We start from the raw sequence: 20,819 nt of genomic DNA on the forward strand, positions 1-20,819 counted from the left end.
AAGACGGGTAAAAATGTTTGTCTGGTGAAGGATGGTGGGGGGAAAAACAACTTGATAGAAGCAATGCATTGCAAAAACATCTCGCTGCAAGACAATCATGCAGGCATGGCTAACTAAACTACTATTGATGGCCTTCAGAAAGGAATATGTCCTTTTGCAAAGTAACAGAGAGTAAACATTTGAGATCTTCTGGCAGCCAGACAGGATTGTGACGAGGAGCTGTTAAGACGTGCTACAATTAGAAAAGACAAATAGTTAGAGAATCCTATTTACTTGAAGTCACTGCAGACGCCCTCCTGATAGCTTGGATTTTGCCTTGAACCGAACAGATTGCTTTTGCTGCTGCTCTCCACAATTATACATGCTGGATTTACACAATTAACCATCTAATGTTATTATTTTAATAATATGAATGGAAAATTATGCAGCGAGCTTTGTATAACAAAGAGCAGCCGATGCTAGTTTATCAAAGAGAGACACAAGGTGCCAGAGTAACTCAGTGGGTCAGGCAGCATCTCCGAAGAACGTGGATAGTTAACGTTTCAGTTCGGGACTCAAAGTCAATCTGAAGGTCCCGACCTGAAACGTCACCTATCCATGTTCTCCACAGATGCTGCCTGACCCGCTGAGTTACTCCAGCACTCTGTGAAACGTCACCTATCCATGTTCTCCACAGATGCTGCCTGACCCACTGAGTTATGGAGCAGCAGCATCTATGGAGCTAAGGAAATGGGCAACGTTTCGGGCCGAACCTTCTGGAAATAGGCAACGTTTCGGGCCGAAACCCGGAAGGGTTTTGGCCCGAAACGTTGCCTATTTCCTTAGCTCCATAGATGCTGCCTGACCCGCTGAGTTACTCCAGCACTCTGTGAAACGTCACCTATCCATGTTCTCCACAGATGCTGCCTGACCCACTGAGTTATGGTGCAGCAGCATCTATGGAGCTAAGGAAATGGGCAACGTTTCGGGCGGAACCTTCTGGAAATAGGCAACGTTTCGGGCCGAAACCCGGAAGGGTTTTGGCCCGAAACGTTGCCTATTTCCTTAGCTCCATAGATGCTGCCTGACCCGCTGAGTTACTCCAGCACTCTGTGAAACGTCACCTATCCATGTTCTCCACAGATGCCGCCTGACCCGCTGAGTTACTCCAGCACTCTGTGAAACGTCACCTATCCATGTTCTCCACAGATGCTGCCTGACCCACTGAGTTACTCCAGCACTCTGTGAAACGTCATCTATCCATGTTCTCCACAGATGCTGCCTGACCCACTGAGTTATGGTGCAGCAGCATCTATGGAGCTAAGGAAATGGGCAACGTTTCGGGCCGAACCTTCTGGAAATAGGCAACGTTTCGGGCCGAAACCCAGAAGGGTTTCGGCCCGAAACGTTGCCTATTTCCTTAGCTCCATAGATGCTGCTGCACCCGCTGAGTTACTCCAGCAATCTGTGAAACGTCACCTATCCATGTTCTCCACAGATGCTGCCTGACCCGCTGAGTTACTCCAGCACTCTGTGAAACGTCACCTATCCATGTTCTCCACAGATGCTGCCTGACCCACTGAGTTACTCCAGCACTCTGTGTGTCTCTCTGTAGCAAACTTCACAGTTTGAGAAAGCAAAATGAGAAATTTTAGTGTCAATAATTTTCCTGATTTTTTTTTTTAAAGTTAAAAGATTTTAAATTTTACATCTAGTAGTTTAGATAGTGTAAAGTCCATTTTACTTATGTAGTAGATCACCTATTTATTTATTTATTGATGGATGAAGCCCTGCATTCCAATGACTGTAAACTGTCCCTTGTGGTCCCTTGTGATGTATAGAGGGGTGACTGGGGTTGGTTTATCTGTCATTATCACATTGCCTGTAAAAAATGTTGTTCTAATTAGGGACAGAAGTTTAGGGGTAATATGAGGGGGAACTTCTTTACGCAGAGAGTGGTGGCGGTGTGGAATGAGCTCCCAGTGGAAGTGGTGGAGGCAGGTTCATTGGTATCATTTAAAAATAAATTGGATAGGCATATGGATGAGAAGGGAATGGAGGGTTATGGTACGAGTGCAGGCAGGTGGGACTAAGGGGAACAAAATTTGTTCGGCCTGGACTTGTAGGGCCGAGATGGCCTGTTTCCGTGCTGTAATTGTTATATGGTTATATGGTAATTATACATCGTTTGAAGATCGTGTTTCTGTCCTTTAAGCTGGAAGGAGCACAGGGAAGAATTATGAAGCTGTTGCCAGGAATCGTTGCCTGTGCTACAGGGAGAGGTTGGGTGGGCTCAGACTTTAATGCCTCGCATGCAGGAGGCTGAGGGATGATCGTGTCGTGGTGTATGAAACCATGAGGGGAGTAGACGAGGTTGATAGTCTTTTGCCTAAGGTAGGGGAAATCAAGAACCAGAGGACGTAGGTTTAAGGAGAGAGGGAAAAGAAGTTTAAGATTTAAAGATTTAAGAATAAGATTTAAGATTAAAAGATTTAAGAATAAAGGGGTAGGCCGTTTAGAACAGAGATGGGGGAAAAACCTTTTTTACCCAGAGAGTTGTGAGGCAGTGGAGTTTACCCAGGCAGTGGAGGCTGATTCACTGGATGCTTTCAAGAGAGAGTTAGATAGAGCGCTTAAAGATAGCGGAGTCAGGAGATATGGTGAGAAGGCAGGAACAGGATACTGGATGTGGAGGATCAGCCATAATCACAGTGAATGGGGGTGCTGGCTAGGAGGGCCGAATGGCCTACTCCTGCACCTATTGTCTATTGTCTATGGAACCTGAGGAGCAACTTTTTCACACAGAGGGAGGTGGGTATACGAGCTGCCGGAGGAGGTAGTTGAAGCAGGAACTGTAACGATTTAAAAGACACTTGAACAGCGACATGGAAAGGAAAGGTTTAGAGGGATATGGGCCAAATGCAGGCAAATAGGACTAGTGTAGATGGGGCATCTTGTTCAGCATGGACACTAGGCTTGTCTCTGTGCTGTGTGACTATTTAGGTGACACGTGAATCTTGATGCCTATTCGTCTGCAAACTAGGCATGTTCATAAGTGATAGGTTCACGAGATTGATCCCTGGGATGGTGGGACTGTCATGTGAGGAAAGATTGAAAATACTGGAGTTTAGAAGGATGAGGAGAGATCTTATAGAAACATATACAATTATAAAAGGACTGGACAAGCTAGATGCAGGCAAATTTTTCCCAATGTGGGGTGAGTCCAGAACCAAGGGCCACAGTCTTAGAATAAAGGGGAGGCCATTTAAGACTGAGGTGAGAAAAAACTTTTTCACCCAGAGAGTTGTGAATTTATGGAATTCCCCACCACAGAGGGCAGTGGAGGCCAAGTCACTGGATGGATTTAAGAGAGAGGTCGTGGAATCAAGGGATATGGGGAGAAGGCAGGCACGGGTTATTGATAGGGAACAATCAGCCATGATCACAATGAATGGCGGTCTTGGCTCGAAGGGCTGAATGGCCTCCTCCTGCACCTATTTTCTATGTTTCTATAGGAGCAGAATTAGGCCATTCGGCCCATCGAGTCCAACTACTCCGCCGTTCAATCGTGGCTGATCTATCTCTCCTTCCTAACCACATTCTCCTGCCGTCTCCCCGTAACCTCTGACACCTGTATGTCAGCCAAACGCCAACAATTGTTTCAGGCTAATACGAAACTTCACGAACACACTCAGATATATTGCAACAAGTGTATGCGTCTATCGCAATGCAGAGAGAATTCCTAAAAAACGGGATTCATGTGGAATTGGTGTTGTGGATCGGGATGGACTCGATGGGCCAAAGGGCCTGTTTCCGAGCTGTATCTCTCTCCCAAGACTCGACAAACTAGACTTGTTGACCGATCACCACTTTAAATCTATTGTACGCGGAGCAAAGTTACCAAGCAACGTAAGCAGTGAAATAAATGATACTGAATATGACCTAATTCTGGAGAGAAATAAGAGTCGTGCTTCAAGAGGAGATTTCAAATTCTGCATGGGATTAAAATGTTTGAGGGGAAGACAGTGATTTAAGTGGACGGGTGGCCCACTATCCCAAAGGAACTTATTGTCAGGCAGTCTTGTATACATTTCACTTTCTTGTACGCTTTCTTGCATACATTCTGCGTTCAACAAAAAGCTTTTCGCTGTACCTCGGTAAACTAAACAAGACTTTTCTTAAAAAAACCCAAATAAATAGTGATTCTCTGGTTGGTGACAGCATTCCGTTTGACATTCAACATCTGCAGCGGGAGATAAAGTGCACATTATTCACACCACACACACAGTTACACCTGCACGCACCCCAACTTGCCAGCATCTCTGTCCCCCTCCCCAGCTGGGGAAACTATCCCTCAAAGCACACAGCCCCTTGCCATCCATGCAAGGCCGTTAGCATTCCCACTCCTCCCGCCTCTCCCCACCGCCACATTCCCGTTAAACCCACGCTGCGGTTTTGGCAGCCGGCCGCACCTCCACGCATCCCCTTCCGCCGACTGGGAAATTGAAACGTCGTGGCGAAGAGTTAATCGGAGAAGAGGCTGGCGAAGGATTTCCTCAGGTTTCGGATTGTCTCTGCTTTCGCCTCGTCTTCGTTGGAGACGGCGTGCTGGGCGGGCTCGGAAACGCTGAAGCTGTTCGTCAAAGATTGGGATTTGCTGAAAGGAAAAAATGAAAAGCGTCTGCAGGCTTCCATTAGCTCCGAGACTGGTTGTACATATAAAATTATTAAGGGCTTGGACACGCTAGAGGCAGGAAACATGTTCCCCATGTTGGGGGAGTCCAGAACCAGGGGCCACACAGTTTAAGAATAAGGAGTAAGCCATTTAGAACGGAGACGAGGAAACACTTTTTCTCACAGAGAGTTGTGAGTCTGTGGAATTCTCTGCCTCAGAGGGCAGTGGAGGCCGGTTCTCTGGATGCTTTCTTCAAGAGAGAGCTAGATAGGGCTCTAAAAGAATAGAGACGATATAGACAAATTCTTGGTTAGAACGGGACTAGAACGGGCGTCAAGGGTTATGGGGAGAAGGCAGGAAAATGGGATTATGAGGCAGAGATAAGCCATGATTGAATGGCAGAGTGGACTCGACGGGCCGAGTGGCCTAATTCTAATCCTATAACTTGTGAACCTCTCCTATAATTTGTTGGGCCAAGACTGATCTGATAGTTAAATAGTGCCACATTGGCAAAAATGGTAACGTCTCCTACTTCATGGACTAATTCAGCACGGAAACAGGCCCTTCGGCCTGACTCGTCCATGCCGACCAAGATGCCCCATCTAAGCTAGTCCCATTTGCCCACTGAAGAAGGTCTGAAGAAGGGTTTTGGACCGAAACGTTGCCTATTTCCTTCGCTCCATAGATGCTGCTGCACCCACTGAGTTTCTCCAGCATTTTTTGTCTACCTTCGATTTTCCAGCATCTGCAGTTCCTTCTTAAACCCATTTGCCCACGTTTGGTCCACATTCCACTACAGCTATCCTATCCATGACTTTGAATATATTTTAGAAATCTCCACTCTGCTGCAGACTTTTGTACACAGAAATAACTTAATCAGAATTAAGAGGACGGGTTTAGTAGATCGGATAGGATTTGCTGTCTAATTGTGTACCAGGTACAGACATTCTATTTTCACAGAGATTTCTCTGCAGCCAAAACTTCACTCATTGGCATACTTTGTTGTGTTATTTCTCTTGTGGGAACAAAGCAGGTTTATTGTTTAGAGACACAAAACCCTTGAGTAATGGGGCGTGTCCCACTTAGGCGAATTTTTCGGCAGCTGCCAGCGAATGTCATAGTCGTAGCAGGTCGCTGAGAAACCGGTGACTGGACTCCCCCCTTCCCCCACGACAATGTCAATGTCTACGACAACCTACTACCTAGTCGACATCAAGCTACGGCAAGCTAACGATAACCGGCGACCCATTAGTACGTCCACCTACGACAAGGGTAAGACAATTCCGTTGCCGCTACCGGCTGACGTAGGTAGTCGCCAATGGAATTCACCAAAGTCGGGACCGGCATTTACGTCAGGAGAAGACAAGTTGCGCTCATTGGCGTCAAGCCCACAGTCGCCAAAAAGGTTTGAGCATTTCAAAATCCCGCGCGATCAGAAAAACGCTTCGACACTTTGGGCGACTGAGGAGACCATACAGGTGACACCCCGGCAACCAAGTCGCCTAAAGAATCGTCCCGAAACGTCACCCAATGCGTCCCTCCAGAGATGCTGCCCGTCCTGCTGAGTTACTCCAGCATTTTGTGCCTGGTAAGGTTCAGACTCACGACTTACTTGAGCTGGGGCTGGGACGGTGTACTATGTGGCTGCGGGGCCCCGGGCAGGGCGGGGAGCTTGCCCTGCAGGCCAGAGAAGGCTCCTCCCAGCTTGGGTGCCTGGTTGGGCGATGCACCGGCTGACTTGATCTGCTTGGGGGAAGCTGAACCCGACCCTGGCGACTTGTCCTGCTGCCCGGGGCCCGTGAGCGGAGCCTGGCTCTGCTGCCCTGGCGGTGAGGACCTCCTCTGGGGTGCCGTGTTGGATCGCTGCATTTGTGGACTCGGCTGCTGCCGAGAGCTCCCTGCAATGGAGGCAAAAGATGGAACATAGATACATACTGTAGATATATAGAGACATACTGTAGATATATAGAGACATACTGTAGATACATAGACATACTGTAGATACATAGACATACTGTAGATACATAGGGACATACTGTAGATACATAGACATACTGTAGATACATAGGGACATACTGTAGATACATAGACATACTGTAGATACATAGGGACATACTGTAGATACATAGACATACTGTAGATACATAGAGACATACTGTAGATACATAGACATACTGTAGATACATAGACATACTGTAGATACATAGACATACTGTAGATACATAGAGACATACTGTAGATACATAGAGACATACTGTAGATACATAGAGACATACTGAGACATACTGTAGATACATAGACATACTGTAGATACATAGACATACTGTAGATACATAGAGACATACTGTAGATACATAGACATACTGTAGATACATAGAGACATACTGTAGATACATAGGGACATACTGTAGATACATAGACATACTGTAGATACATAGGGACATACTGTAGATACATAGACATACTGTAGATACATAGAGACATACTGTAGATATATAGACATACTGTAGATACATAGACATACTGTAGATACATAGAGACATACTGTAGATACATAGACATACTGTAGATACATAGAGACATACTGTAGATACATAGAGACATACTGTAGATACATAGAGACATACTGTAGATACATAGAGACATACTGTAGATACATAGAGACATACTGTAGATACATAGACATACTGTAGATACATAGGGACATACTGTAGATACATAGACATACTGTAGATACATAGGGACATACTGTAGATATATAGACATACTGTAGATATATAGATACGTACTGGTGTGGTCTCACTAAGGCCCTGTACAACTGCATAGAGACATATTGTAGATACATAGATACATACTGTAGTGGACCATTGTGGGCTCCACCTTTCCTTTGATCATCATTACTCTTTGCACTTCATTCCATCATTTGTTCCATATCTCTCCACATCACCGTCGATACCTCTCTTTCCCCTCTCCCCCGACTCTCAGTCTGAAGCAGAGTCTCGACCCCAAACGTCACCCGTTCCTTTTCCCCAGAGATGCTGCTGCCTGTCCCGCTGATTTAGTTACTCCAGCACTTTGTGTCTTTTTTTCCATGTGCCCTTAGCAGGCAATTCAAAACAAGAAAAGGCACAAAGAGTAACTCGGGATATAATCCCAGTCTTGGCCTGAAACGTCACCCATCGATTTTCTCCGGAGATGCTGCCTGACCCGCTGAGTGACTCCAGATTTTTGCCTCTGTCTTCGGTTTAAACCAGTGGTTCCCAACGTGAGGCGTACGCCCCACAGGGGGGCAATTTGATTTTTAAGGGGGGCAATTTCCACCTAATGTTTTTTTCTTTTTTTTTAACAATTTTTTAGTAATTTCTTGCTCAGAACATTAACTGTCTTTTGTTTATTTCATTTGTCTTTTTCATGGATGCCATGTTCTTTTGAAGCTTGTTTAAACCAAGGTATTGGTGTTTTAAGCTTCTTCAGTTGAAATGGAGTTCACTTTTTAAATTATAAGAATTATATATCACCACATGGGGGGGGGGGGGGCATCAGGATTTTAGAGGTGATTAGGTGGGGCATGGCCAAAAAAAAGGTTGGGAACCACTGGTTTAAACCTATGTTGAATTATTGCCGCTGATACTAGACTCACCTTGAGGTACAGGACGGGCTTGTGTTGTCTGGCCCCACTGGGCATTGGTCCCTGTTTGAGTCGGGGTTTTTGATGATGGAGGCTGGACCTGTGGAGGATTTAAGAAATTAAAATGAAGCTAGGAGTATGAAAAATAACAGTATGTCCCTTGATCGTATACTGTGCCACTACATAAGACAATGGGTGATATGATCCCGGCCTCCACTGCATCACCCCTGTAACCCTGCATTCCCAAATCATGCATAAAATATATAAACATCATCTTCGAGAATATATTGAATGACTTCAGGGCATGTCCCACTTAGGCGATTTTTTCAGCGACTCTTAGCAGATCGGCGAAACTCCGGCAACTGGACCCCACCCCCCCCCCCCCCCCCCCCCACCCTACGACAATGTCCACCAGGACCAACCACCTAGTCGACGGCAAGCTACCGACAACTGGCGACCCTTTAGGACGTCGACCTGCGACCACACCTACGACAACCTACGTCCACCCACCCAACCGCGACAAGCAACGACCCTGTCGGCAACAACTGAAGACAATTCAGTCGCTGGTTGACGTGAGTAGTCGCCGATGGAGTTCACCGCAGTCAGCACCAGCGACAACCTACGCCATCCTGGCGATATCACCTACGTCAGGCTACGATCATTGGCATCAAGCCCATGGGCACTGACTCGCCGAAAAGTTTTGAACATTTCAAAATCCAGCGGTGACCAGAAAAAAGGCACGACTGTTTGGGCGACTGAGGAGACCATACAGGCGACACCCCTGTGGCCCAGTCGCTTGTACTCGCCTACAAAAATCACCTTAGTGGGGCAGGGGCATTAGTGTTCATCACCGTATGGAACTGAAAAGTCCAAACATTCACAATTTACAAGGCTGGGAAGTTGCTGCAGACGGCTGTGGAGGTCAAGTCAGTGGATATGTTTAACGCAGGGATAGATAGATTACTGATTAATGCGGGTGTCGGGGGGAGAAGGGGAGAAGGCAGGAGAATGGGGTTGAGAGGGAGGGATAGATTAGCCATGATTGAATGGCGGAGTAGACCCGATGGGCCGAATGGCCTAATCCTGCTGCTAGAACTTAGGAACTTGTGAATATACGTAATGGCTGAGTGTCCATCGCCCTAGGAAGTTGAAAATCCCAGACATTCGCAACTCCCTGACAAATTGCTTTCCCTGGAATCCACGTTTTAAGAGAGGCTTCACACCACTAACCTTGTTCAGTGTCATCCCAGCTTGTTGCTGAGATACGTCAGCGTTCTCAGAGAGGACCTGGTTCATTTTCCCAATGACCAACTCCGCTATGAGTTGTCTGTCCTCCTCAATGTATTCCCCAATGAGAGGCATGGCGCTGTCCATCACCTACAGCAGAGAGCAGCAGAGAGCATGTAGTCAGCTCAGTAACCAGAGTGCATGGCAAAGATCCTACAGCGAGCAAGATAGTCCACTCGACGAAATAGACGTAGTGCGGTCATGGGCAGATTCACGGGTCATTTTCGGCCCCATTTCCGTAACCGGCTTCCGTCTCTGCACCAAAGATCCCGTAGCGGAGCAAAGATACTGGTGCGGAGACTGGAAGCCGGTTACGGAAACATCCTCGTAAAAATAAAAGTTATTTGGGAAAAATCTCCTCATTTTCAGAATTATAATTTATTAACACAAACTGTTCCCCTGCAACGTTGATTACACTGCGGGTCGGGTCTGGTCCGGTTACTGAAATGGATGAAGGAAAGGCCCATGTTCCGCTCCGTTGCGTACTACACGTCAGCCCATTGCATTTATTTATATATCTCTGTACTGCACAATTTGAGATATGTAATAGAAAAAAAATCACATGTGGTTAAAGTGCACATGTCTGGACAGAAGGAATGGGCGACGTTTTGGGTCGAGACCCTTCTTCAGACTGAGAGTCAGGGGAGAGGGAGTCTAGAGATATGGATGGGGAAGGTGTGAAAATGACAGATCAAATTAGACGATGATAAGGAAATGTAGAATGTAGACAAAAATGCTGGAGAAACTCAGCGGGTGAGGCAGCACCTATGGAGTGGAACAGGCGACATTTTGGGTCGAGATCCTTCTTCAGAAAAAGGTGATCCGTGCAAGGGTCCCGACCCCAAACATCACCTACCCATGTTCTCCACAGATGCTGCCTGACCCGCTGAGTTATGGTGCAGCAGCATCTATGGAGCTGAGGAAGTAGGCAACGTTTCAGGCCGAAATCCTTCTGGAAATAGGCAACGTTTCGGGCCGAAACCCTTACGGGTTTCAGCCCGAAAAGTTGCCTATTTCCTTAGCTCCATAGATGCTGTGGCACCCGCTGAGTTACTCCAGCACTCTGTGAAACGTCACCTATCCATGTTCTCCACAGATGCTGCCTGACCCGCTGAGTTACTCCACCACTTTGTGAAACGTCACCTATCCATGTTCTCCACAGATGCTGCCTGACCCGCTGAGTTACTCCAGCACTCTGTGAAACGTCACCTATCCATGTTCTCCACAGATGCTGCCTGACCCGCTGAGTTACTCCAGCACTCTGTGTTTGTATTGTTCTCTGTTCCAAATGTCTGCAAGCTGGTCTTACAATTTTTGATGACTTTGGCTGAGTGATCTTTGCACATAGACTCTTTGCTCTTCCACAATTCCTAGTCTGTTGCCAGTTAGAAATTAGCCTGATTTGCCTTTCGTGGATTCGGAACGGGTCAACTTACACTGGCCAATAGACAATAGGTGCAGGAGTAGGCCATTCGGCCCGTCGAGCCAGCACCGCCATTCAATGTGATCATGGCCGATCATCCCCAATCAGTACCCCGTTCCTGCCTTCTCCCCATATCCTCTGATTCCGCTATTTTTAAGAGCCCTATCTAGCTCTCTCTTGAAAGGATCCAGAGAACCTGCCTCCACCGCCCTCTGAGGCAGAGAATTCCACAGGCTCACAACTCTCTGTGAGAAAAAGTGTTTCCTCGTCTCCGTTCTAAATGGCTTACCCCTTATTCTTAAACTGTGTGTGGCCCCTGGTTCTGGACTCCCCCAACATCGGGAACATGTTTCCTGCCCCTAGCGTGTCCAAACCCTTAACAATCTTATATGTTTCAATGTGATCCCCTCTCATCCTTCTAGACTCCAGAGTGTACAAGCCATAGCTGATCCACCAGGATCAACTTGTCCTCCACCACAGCTTCACGTCTCCGTAATTCCCCAATCTGCCAAAGCCTCCACTCCACACACGTCCTGAGGCAGAGAATTCCACAGACTCACAACTCTCTGTGTGACAAAGGCAGGAGAATGCTGAGTTCCATGTGTCACTGTTCCGTTCAAAGTCGAAGCTGCCCGCGTTCGTTTGAATGTCCTCCTCCTACCTGCTCAGGTCTGTGTACGTTTTGGTCTCCCTGGAGCTTATGGCAAAAGGGAGCTGAACATTAAATGTCCCCAGCGATCCATAAAAGGATTGTGTGTCTAGCACAGCCAGCCCTTAATCCTGGCACCACCGCTAATCCTTGCAGTTTAACACAGCATTGGGTTTCTGGGAATGATTATTTTGTTTGCCTTTTCTGAGAATGGCGTCTGGGTAAATCCCACGCGCTACGATGGGCTTTCTTTAACGCCGTAAGAGGGCACAAAATGCTGGAATAGCTCAACGGGTCAGGCAGCATCGATGACGAACGTGGATGCCACGTCCTTTAAGCTCGAGATTCCAAATAGATGCCACGTGTGGGAACGAGAAAATGGTCATTTAAAGCAAAAATGTTATTTCTGCTGAAATGCTCTACACACTCTTCACAAGTGATAGGAGCAGAATCAGGCCACTCGGCCCATTGGGTTCATCACTCCCTACTAACCCCCCCCCGACCGACATAAAAGATTATTAAAGGTTTGGACACGCTAGAGGCAGGAAACATCGCCCCGATGTTGGGGGAGTCCTGAACCAGGGGCCACACACAGTTTAAGAATAAGGAGTAAGCCATTTAGAACGGAGACGAGGAAACACTATTTCTCACAGAGAGTGTTGAGTCTGTGGAATTCTGATTGTGGATGATCAGCCATGATCACATTGAATGCCAGTGGTGGCGCTGCGGTAGAGTTGCTGCTTTACAGCACTAGAGACCAGGGTTCGATCCTGACCACGGGCGCTGTCTGTATGGAGTTTGTACGTTCTCCCCGTGACTGCCTGGGTTTTCTCCGGGTGCTCCGGTTTCCTCCCACACTCCCAAAGTTGTGCAGCTCTGTAGGTGAATTGCCTTGGTGGAAATATATAAATGTGAAATTGTCCTGTGTGTGTGTGTGTGTGTGTGTGTGTGTGTGTGTGTGTGTGCGTGTGCGTGTGTGTGTGAGTCCATGTGTGTGTGTGTGTGTGTGTGTGTGTGTGCGCGTGTGTGTGTGTGTGTGTGTGTGTGTGTGTGTGTGGGTATGTGTGTGTGTGTGTGTGTATGTGTGTGGGTATGTTAGGAGATAGACAATGTGTTTCAGGAGTAGGTGTGTCGGCCCTTCGTGCCAGCACTGCGTTCAATGTGATCATGCTGATCATCCCCAATGTACCCCGTGTGTGCCTTCTCCCCATGTCCCCTGACTCCGCTATGTTTAAGAGCCCTATCTAGCTCTCTCTTGAAAGTATCCAGAGAACCTGCCCCCACCGCCCTCTGAGGCAGAGAATTCCACAGACTCACCACTCTCTGTGAGAAAAAGTGTTTCCTCATCTCCGTTCTAAATGGCTTACCCCTGAGATGGACCCAAGATGGGTGTGAAGAAGGGTCTCGACCTAAAACGTCACCCTCCATAGATGCTGCCTGTCCTGCTGAGTTACTCCAGCTTTTCATCTATCTGAGGAGATGGATATATTGAGAGGATGGACAAAGAAAACTGTAGAAACTCAGCGGGTCAGACAGCATCTGTGGAGAAAAGGAATTGGATGATGTTTCAGGTTGAAACCCTTCTTTTTCCTTTCCCTTCTCTCCGCTGAGTTACTCCAGCTCTTTGTGTCTACCTTCAGTGAAAACCAGTGAAATCCTCCCCAGATATGTTGATAGGTTTAGTGTGTGTGTTTGCTCTTGCTGCCACTGGGTGGCAGTCAATGATCATCTCCTGAGAGAGACGAGTCTGGCGTTTGTTGTCCACAACCTGGGTCTATGAATCATTGTCTCCGTTCACCAAGACGGGGGCTCGACCTGACATCCATCCAGCGAGTCGCCTCTTGGCCTCTGATCTCCTCGCCTGACATCCACTCGGATGCATGCGTGGCAGAACATAGATCAGTACATCAGCTGGAGCCATCATAAGCCTGGATAGAGTAGATGTGGAGGAGGGCGTCTCCACTCGCGGGAGAGTCTAGAACCAGAGGGCACGGCCTCAGAATTAAAGGACGTTCTTTAGGAAAGAGATGAGGAGGAATTTCTTTGGTGAGAGGGTGGTGAATCTGTGGAATTCTTTGCCACAGAAGGCGGTAAAGGCCAAGTCAATGGATTTTTTTAAGGCAGAGCTAGATGGATTGTTGATTAGTGCGGGTGTCGGCGGGGATATGGGGAGAAGGCAGGAGAATGGGGTTAGGAGGGAGAGGTAGATTAGCCGTGATTGGTTGGCGGAGTAGACGGACTGGGCGGTGGCTGGGTGAACGATGAGTTGGCCCCGGGTGCTGGACTGCACACAAAGTCCAGCCGGCGGGGCCAGCCGAGGAGTTTTGGCCCGGGGAGGGGGGCCGCGCGCAAAGTCCAGCGCCCCGTCCAACTCACGATCCAATGATCGGCCGTGAGAAGGAGGGGTGGTGGTCAGCGAAGGTCCGAAGGTCGGACAGCTGGCCGGGCTGCCGACTGACCGACGGGGCCACGGGCGAGGCGCTGCTGCTGCTGCTGCTGCACTCCACGGGCTGCACTACGTCGGGACGGGTGAGGCGGGGGCCGGACGCTCCAACCCGACAGTCCCCTCGACCCGAGTAGTAGCGGTCAAATACGGGACAAGGGCGGTCCCCCGTACGGGGCAAACCGATTTAGCCCAAAATATACGGGACGTCCCGGCTAATACGGGACAGATGTATTGTATTGTAATTTATTCAAATTTATTCAAATTTATTGTCATTGTCTCAATTTGAGACAACGAAATGAATTTCCCTCACAGGCAGTATCATTAAAAAAATCACACAAAAAATAAATAAATAATAAATAAATAATAAAACATATTAAAAATAACATTGAAATTGAATTTAAAAAAAAAAAAAAAAAAAAAGATGGCAACCCTAGGTACAAACTCCGTACAGTCAGCACCCGTGGTCAGGATCGAACCCTGGTCCATGGCGCTGGAAGGCAGCAACTCTACCGCTGCACCACCGGACCACCCTGGTTTCTCTTCACTATCCATTGGACTTGAGTTTGGCCTGATTGTATGCATTGTATAGTAAGATCTGATTTGGTTGGAGAGCAAACACAAATAGAAGCTTTTCACTGTATTTCAGTGCTCTGGATATCTACCTGCAGAGTATTGTGTTCAGTTTGGGTCACCCTGCTATTTGATGGATGCCGTTATGCTGGAAATAGTGCAGAGAGGATTTACAAGGACTCGAGGGCGTGAGCTATCGGGAGAGAGGTTGGGCAGGGCTAGGACTCTATCCCTTGGAGTGCGGGAGGCTGAGGGGTGATCTTATAGAGGTGTACACAATCATGAGGGGGATAGATAGGATGAATACACAGGGTCCTTTACCTGAGGATAGAGGAATCAAAACCAGAGGTCATAGGTTTAAGGTGAGAAGAGAAAGATTTAATAGGAAGCTGAGAGGCAACGTCTGGAACGAGCTGCCAGAGGAGGTAGTTGAGGCAGGGACTATAACAACATTTAAAAGACACTTGGACAGGAACGCTTAAGATGGATGTGGGCCAAACGGGCAGATGGCACTAGCGTAGATGGGTCAGCATGGAAAGTTGGGCTGAAGGGCCTGTTGGCTCTGATACGCTTGCCACAGGATGGGCCCACGCTAGATGAGGAAGCCTTGTTAGCCGTGAAGCAGCAGTCGCGAGACATGTTATGATTTGGGAGATGGGTCACGGAACTCACCTCAATGATGTAATCCTTGCCGTCTTTGCCGTGGACCGCCTTCACCGCGCAGATGTCCAGGCCGCCGAACATCTCCGCACAGGCATCCACCCACGTCCGGTAGCTGCAAGAGAGTACCCACTGTGGGGCTGGTCTACTGAGGCACCACGCACAGTGCTGCAGCGCCATGCACCATGCATCCCCCCCAATGTTGCAGCACCATGCACCATGCATCCCCCCATGTTGCTGCACCATGCACCATGCATCCCCCCCCAATGTTTACAGCGCCATGCACCATGCATCCCCCCCAATGTTGCAGCGCCATGCACCCATGCATCCCCCCCCCCCAATGTTGCAGTTGCTGCACCCCCCCCCCATGTTGCAGTGCCATGCACCATGCATCCCCCCAATGTTGCAGCGCCATGCACCATGCATCCCCCCAATGTTGCAGCGCCATGCACCATGCATCCCCCCCAATGTTGCAGCGCCGTGCACCATGCACCCCCCCCATGTTGCAGCGCCATGCATCCCCCCAATGTTGCAGCACCATGCACCATGCATCCCCCCAATGTTGCAGCACCCATGCACCCCCCCAATGTTGCAGCGCCATGCATCCCCCCCCAATGTTGCAGCGCCATGCACCATGCATCCCCCCAATGTTGCAGCGCCGTGCACCATGCATCCCCCCAATGTTGCCCCATGCACCATGCATGTTGCAGCAGCACCATGCACCATGCATCCCCCCAAATGTTGCAGCGCCATGCACCATGCCCCCCCCCCCAATGTTGCAGCACCATGCACCATGCATCCCCCCATGTTGCAGTGCCATGCACCATGCATCCCCCCAATGCATGCCCCCCCCCCCCACCTCACTGTTGCAGCGCCATGCACCCCCAGCATCCCCATGCAATGCTGCACCACACTAACCACCCCCCTTGATATTATATTAATATTATTAATTTGCTCCTTTGACCCCATCCCCGCCCTATCCACTCACGCATAGCCCCCAACTCACATGCGGAACATGCTGCCAGGGGTAGTGGCGGTGGCAGATATGATAGTGGTGTTTAACGGGCATTTGGATAGGAATATGGATATGCAGGGATATGGATCACGTGCGGGCAGGTAAGAGTTGGCACCATGTTCAGCACAGGCAATGTGGGCCGAATGGCCTGTTGCAGTTCGATGTCCTATCTTCTATTTAATCTCTATTCCCACATATGGAATGGTGACCGGACTTGTGGGGATTTCTGTCCCGACATTTGTCCCGTTATTCCCCGTGGGCAGCTTGGGATCAGGTGTTTTACGTCACGCTATAAACTGAGATAATGAGGAGCGGCTGGCAGCCAGACGGCATGAGCTCACCGAGGCTAAATATCACACAAGGCCTCTGTGGACAAATGTCACCAGAGCCCATTCCCACCGCAATAAGGTGCCTTCAGAGCCCAGCAAGCTGGCACCAATAGCTGGCTAGTTCACAGTGGTTACCGGGGTACTGGTCCATGTTTGACAACAGACAATAGGTGCAGGAGTAGAGGCCATTCGGCCCTTCGAGCCAGCACCGCCATTCAATGTGATCATGGCTGATCATCCCCAATCAGTACCCAGTTCCTGCCTTCTCCCCATATCCCCTGACTCCGCTATTTTTAAGAGCCCTATCTAGCTCTCTCTTGAAAGCATCCAGAGAACCGGCCTCCACCGCCCTCTGAGGCAGAGAATTCCACAGACTCACCACTCTCTGTGAGAAAAAGTGTTTCCTCATCTCCTAAATGGCTTACTCCTTATTCTTAAACTGTGTGGCCCCTGGTTCTGGACTCCCCCAACATCGGGAACATGTTTCCTGCCTCTATCGTGTCCAAACCCTTAACAATCATATATTTCAATGAGATTCCCTCTCATCCTTCTAAACTCCAGAGTGTACAAGCCCAGCTGCTCCATTCTCTCAGCATATGACAGTCCCGCCATCCCGGGAATTAACCTTGTAAACCTACGCTGCACTCCCTCAATAGCAAGAATGTCCTTCCTCAAATTAAGGGGACCAAAACTGCACACAATACTCCAGGTGTGGTCTCACTAGAGCTGCTTCTGGGCAATTTGGTTTTAGCTTTTAGAGATCCAGTGTGGAAACAGGCCCTTCGGCCCACCGTGTCCGTGCCGGCCAGCGATCCTGTACACTAACAGTATCCTGCGCACCAGGGACATTTCACAAGCCAATTAGCCGACGAACCTGCACGTCTTTAGAGTGTGGGAGGAAACCGGAGCACCCGGAGTAGGCCATTCGGCCCTTCGAGCCAGCACCGCCATTCAATATGATCATGGCTGATCATCCAAAATCTGCACCCCATTCCTGCTTTCTCCCCATATCCCTTGATTCCATTAGTCCTAAGAGCTAAATCCAACTCTCTCTTGAAAACATCCAGTGAATCGGCCTCCACTGCCTTCTGTGGCGGAGAATTCCACAGATTCACAACTCTCTGGGTGAAAAGGTTTTTCCTCATCTCAGTCCTAAATGGCCGACCCCTTATTCTTATACTGTGTGACCCCTGGTTCTGGACTCTCCAAACATGGGGAAACATTCTTCCTGCATCTAGCGTGTCCAATCCCTTAAGAAGTGTATATGATTCTATAAGATATCCTCTCATCCTTCTAATTAATATTAATGATCTGGATGAGGGAATTGAAGGCAGTATCTCCAAATTTGCGGATGACACTAAGCTGGGGGGCAGTGTTAGCTGTGAGGAGGATGCTAGGAGACTGCAAGGTGACTTGGATAGGCTGGGTGAGTGGGCAAATGTTTGGCAGATGCAGTATAATGTGGATAAATGTGAGGTTATCCATTTTGGTGGCAAAAACGGGAAAGCAGACTATTATCTAAATGGTGGCAGATTGGGAAAGGGGGAGATGCAGCGAGACCTGGGTGTCATGGTACACCAGTCATTGAAGGTAGGCATGCAGGTGCAGCAGGCAGTAAAGAAAGCAAATGGTATGTTAGCTTTCATTGCAAAAGGATTTGAGTATAGGAGCAGGGAGGTTCTACTGCAGTTGTACAGGGTCTTGCTGAGACCACACCGGGAGTATTGCGTACGGTTTTGGTCTCCAAATCTGAGGAAGGACATTATTGCCATAGAGGGAGTGCAGAGAAGGTTCACCAGACTGATTCCTGGGATGTCAGGACTGTCTTATGAAGAAAGACTGGATAGACTTGGTTTATACTCTCTAGAATTTAGGAGATTGAGAGGGGATCTTATAGAAACTTACAAAATTCTTAAGGGGTTGGACAGGCTAGATGCAGGAAGATTGTTCCCGATGTTGGGGAAGTCCAGGACAAGGGGTCACAGCTTAAGGATAAGGGGGAAATCCTTTAAAACCGAGATGAGAAGAATTTTTTTCACACACAGAGAGTGGTGAATCTCTGGAACTCTCTGCCACAGAGGGTAGTTGAGGCCAGTTCATTGGCTATATTTAAGAGGGAGTTAGATGTGGCCCTTGTGGCTAAAGGGATCAGGGGGTATGGAGAGAAGGCAGGTACGGGATACTGAGTTGGATGATCAGCCATGATCATATTGAATGGCGGTGCAGGCTCGAAGGGCCGAATGGCCTACTCCTGCACCTAATTTCTATGTTTCTATGTAAATTCCAGTGAATACAAGCCCAGTCGCTCCTCTGGCTGGGACACTGTTGGCTTGACCCCTTTAAAAACATGTAACATGATTAGCTAGGCTTCATGGAAGGTATTTGTTAACTCAAGGAGGTTAGATTGAATAAATAATCCTGCGGAAAATGTGACTAAGAGGTTTGGTGGTGGATTTCATTCTTTGTCAATCTTGTACAAGGCTGAGCCCTCCATGTCGATGTTTCCTGGCCCAGGTTTAATGCGGTCTAAATACTCACCGTTCCGTCATGGCCACCTGCTCCAACATTGCCGAGCCAGTGTTTGCCTTCCAGTTTCCTGAAATCGAAGTCCTCCTGAAAGCAAAGGAAAGCTTACAATGAGAAGGCCGCTTCTCACAGTTTAGGCTGAAGACAGGCACAAAAAGCTGGAGTAACTCAGCGGGACATACGGAGAAGGAAAGGGTCTCCACCCGAAACGTCACCCATTCCTTTTTCTCCGCAGATGCTGCCTGTCCCGCTGAGTTACTCCATCTTCGGTTTAAACCAGCATCTGCAGTTCCTTCCTACACATGACAGAGTTTATAGCTCTCCACGGAGTATCTGTAACTCGTTCTCACCTAGTTTAGTCTAGGGATACAGCGCGGAAACAGGCCCTTCGGCCCACCAAGTCCACGCCGACCAGCGATCCCCGCACACTAACACTATCCTACACACACTAGAAACAATTTCTACATTTACACCAAGCCAATTAACCTACAAAACCTGCACGATTTTGGAGTGTGGGAGGAAACGGTTTAGACAATGGACAATAGACAATAGGTGCAGGAGTAGGCCATTTGGCCCTTCGAGCCAGCACCGCCATTCAATGTGAAGTTCTTGTAGAAAACCCACGCAGGTCACGGGGAGAACATACAGACATGTACCCGTAGTCAGGATCGAACCTGGGTCTCTGGTGCTCCAAGCGCTGTAAGGCAGCAACTCTACCTCTGTGTACCCCCACACACACTAACCACCCCCCTTGATATTATATTAATATTATTAATTCGCCCCTTTTACCCAACCCCCGCTCTATCCACTCAGGCATAGCCCCCAACTCGCGCCCATTTGTTCTATATCTCTCCAGACCATGGTCACTATCTCTCGTTTCCCTTTCCCCTGACTCTCAGTCTGAAGAAGGGTCTCGAACCGAAACATCACCCATTCCTTCTCTCCAGAGATGCTGCCTGTCCCGCTGAGTTACTCCGGCAATTTGTGTCCATCCCAATTTGCCCAATCTCTCCTCACCCTCTATCCTGAGATGCGCCCTCCCATCCATGAGAAACTTTCCCCTCACATCCAGACTGACCAGCCCTTTCTGAATGGTGGACAAAAAATGCTGGAGTAACTCAGTGCGACAGGCAGCATCTATGGAGCGAAGGAAATAGGTGATGTTTCGGGTCGATGGGAACAAAGTGTTGGAGTAACTCAGTGGGACAGGCAGCATCCCTGGACAGAAGGAATGGGTGACGTTTTGGGTCAAAACCCTTCTTCAGACTGAGGATAGAGGCAGTCTAGAGATATGGACGGGTAAGGTGTGAAAATGACAGATCAAATCAGACGATGTAAGGAAATGTAGAAACATAGAAATTAGGTGCAGGAGTAGGCCATTCGGCCCTTCGAGCCTGCACCGCCATTCAATATGATCATGGCTGATCATCCAACTCAGTATCCCGTACCTGCCTTCTCTCCATACCCCCTGATCCCCTTAGCCACAAGGGCCACATCTAACTCCCTCTTAAATATAGCCAATGAACTGTGGCCTCGACTGCCCTCTGCGGCAGAGAGTTCCAGAGATTCACCACTCTAGGTAGACAAAAATGCTGGAGAATGGAATGGGCGACGTTTCGGGTCGAGACACTT

General features: G+C 48.5%; 2 protein-coding genes across 2 annotated transcripts in view; one reads left to right on the plus strand and one right to left on the minus strand.

Annotated features, from left to right (window-relative positions):
- fbxo7 (F-box protein 7) overlaps positions 1 to 20,819 on the plus strand; it is a 46,006-nt gene that overhangs the window by 21,939 nt on the left and 3,248 nt on the right. The window lies entirely within an intron of this gene.
- The window catches only part of LOC129706091 (synapsin-3-like), a 149,813-nt gene continuing 130,885 nt past the window's right edge, over positions 1,892 to 20,819 (minus strand). The window contains exons 9-14 of the mRNA XM_055650063.1: positions 19,200 to 19,274; positions 15,330 to 15,432; positions 9,513 to 9,659; positions 8,295 to 8,382; positions 6,267 to 6,552; positions 1,892 to 4,636 (exon numbers count right to left, since the gene is read on the minus strand). Of these exons, the coding sequence (XP_055506038.1) occupies positions 4,504 to 4,636; positions 6,267 to 6,552; positions 8,295 to 8,382; positions 9,513 to 9,659; positions 15,330 to 15,432; positions 19,200 to 19,274 (832 nt within the window). The 3' untranslated portion in view covers positions 1,892 to 4,503. The remainder of the gene's footprint in view (positions 4,637 to 6,266; positions 6,553 to 8,294; positions 8,383 to 9,512; positions 9,660 to 15,329; positions 15,433 to 19,199; positions 19,275 to 20,819) is intronic.

The sequence above is a fragment of the Leucoraja erinacea genome, chromosome 19, assembly GCF_028641065.1.
Source record: "Leucoraja erinacea ecotype New England chromosome 19, Leri_hhj_1, whole genome shotgun sequence".
Lineage (NCBI taxonomy): Eukaryota > Metazoa > Chordata > Chondrichthyes > Rajiformes > Rajidae > Leucoraja > Leucoraja erinaceus.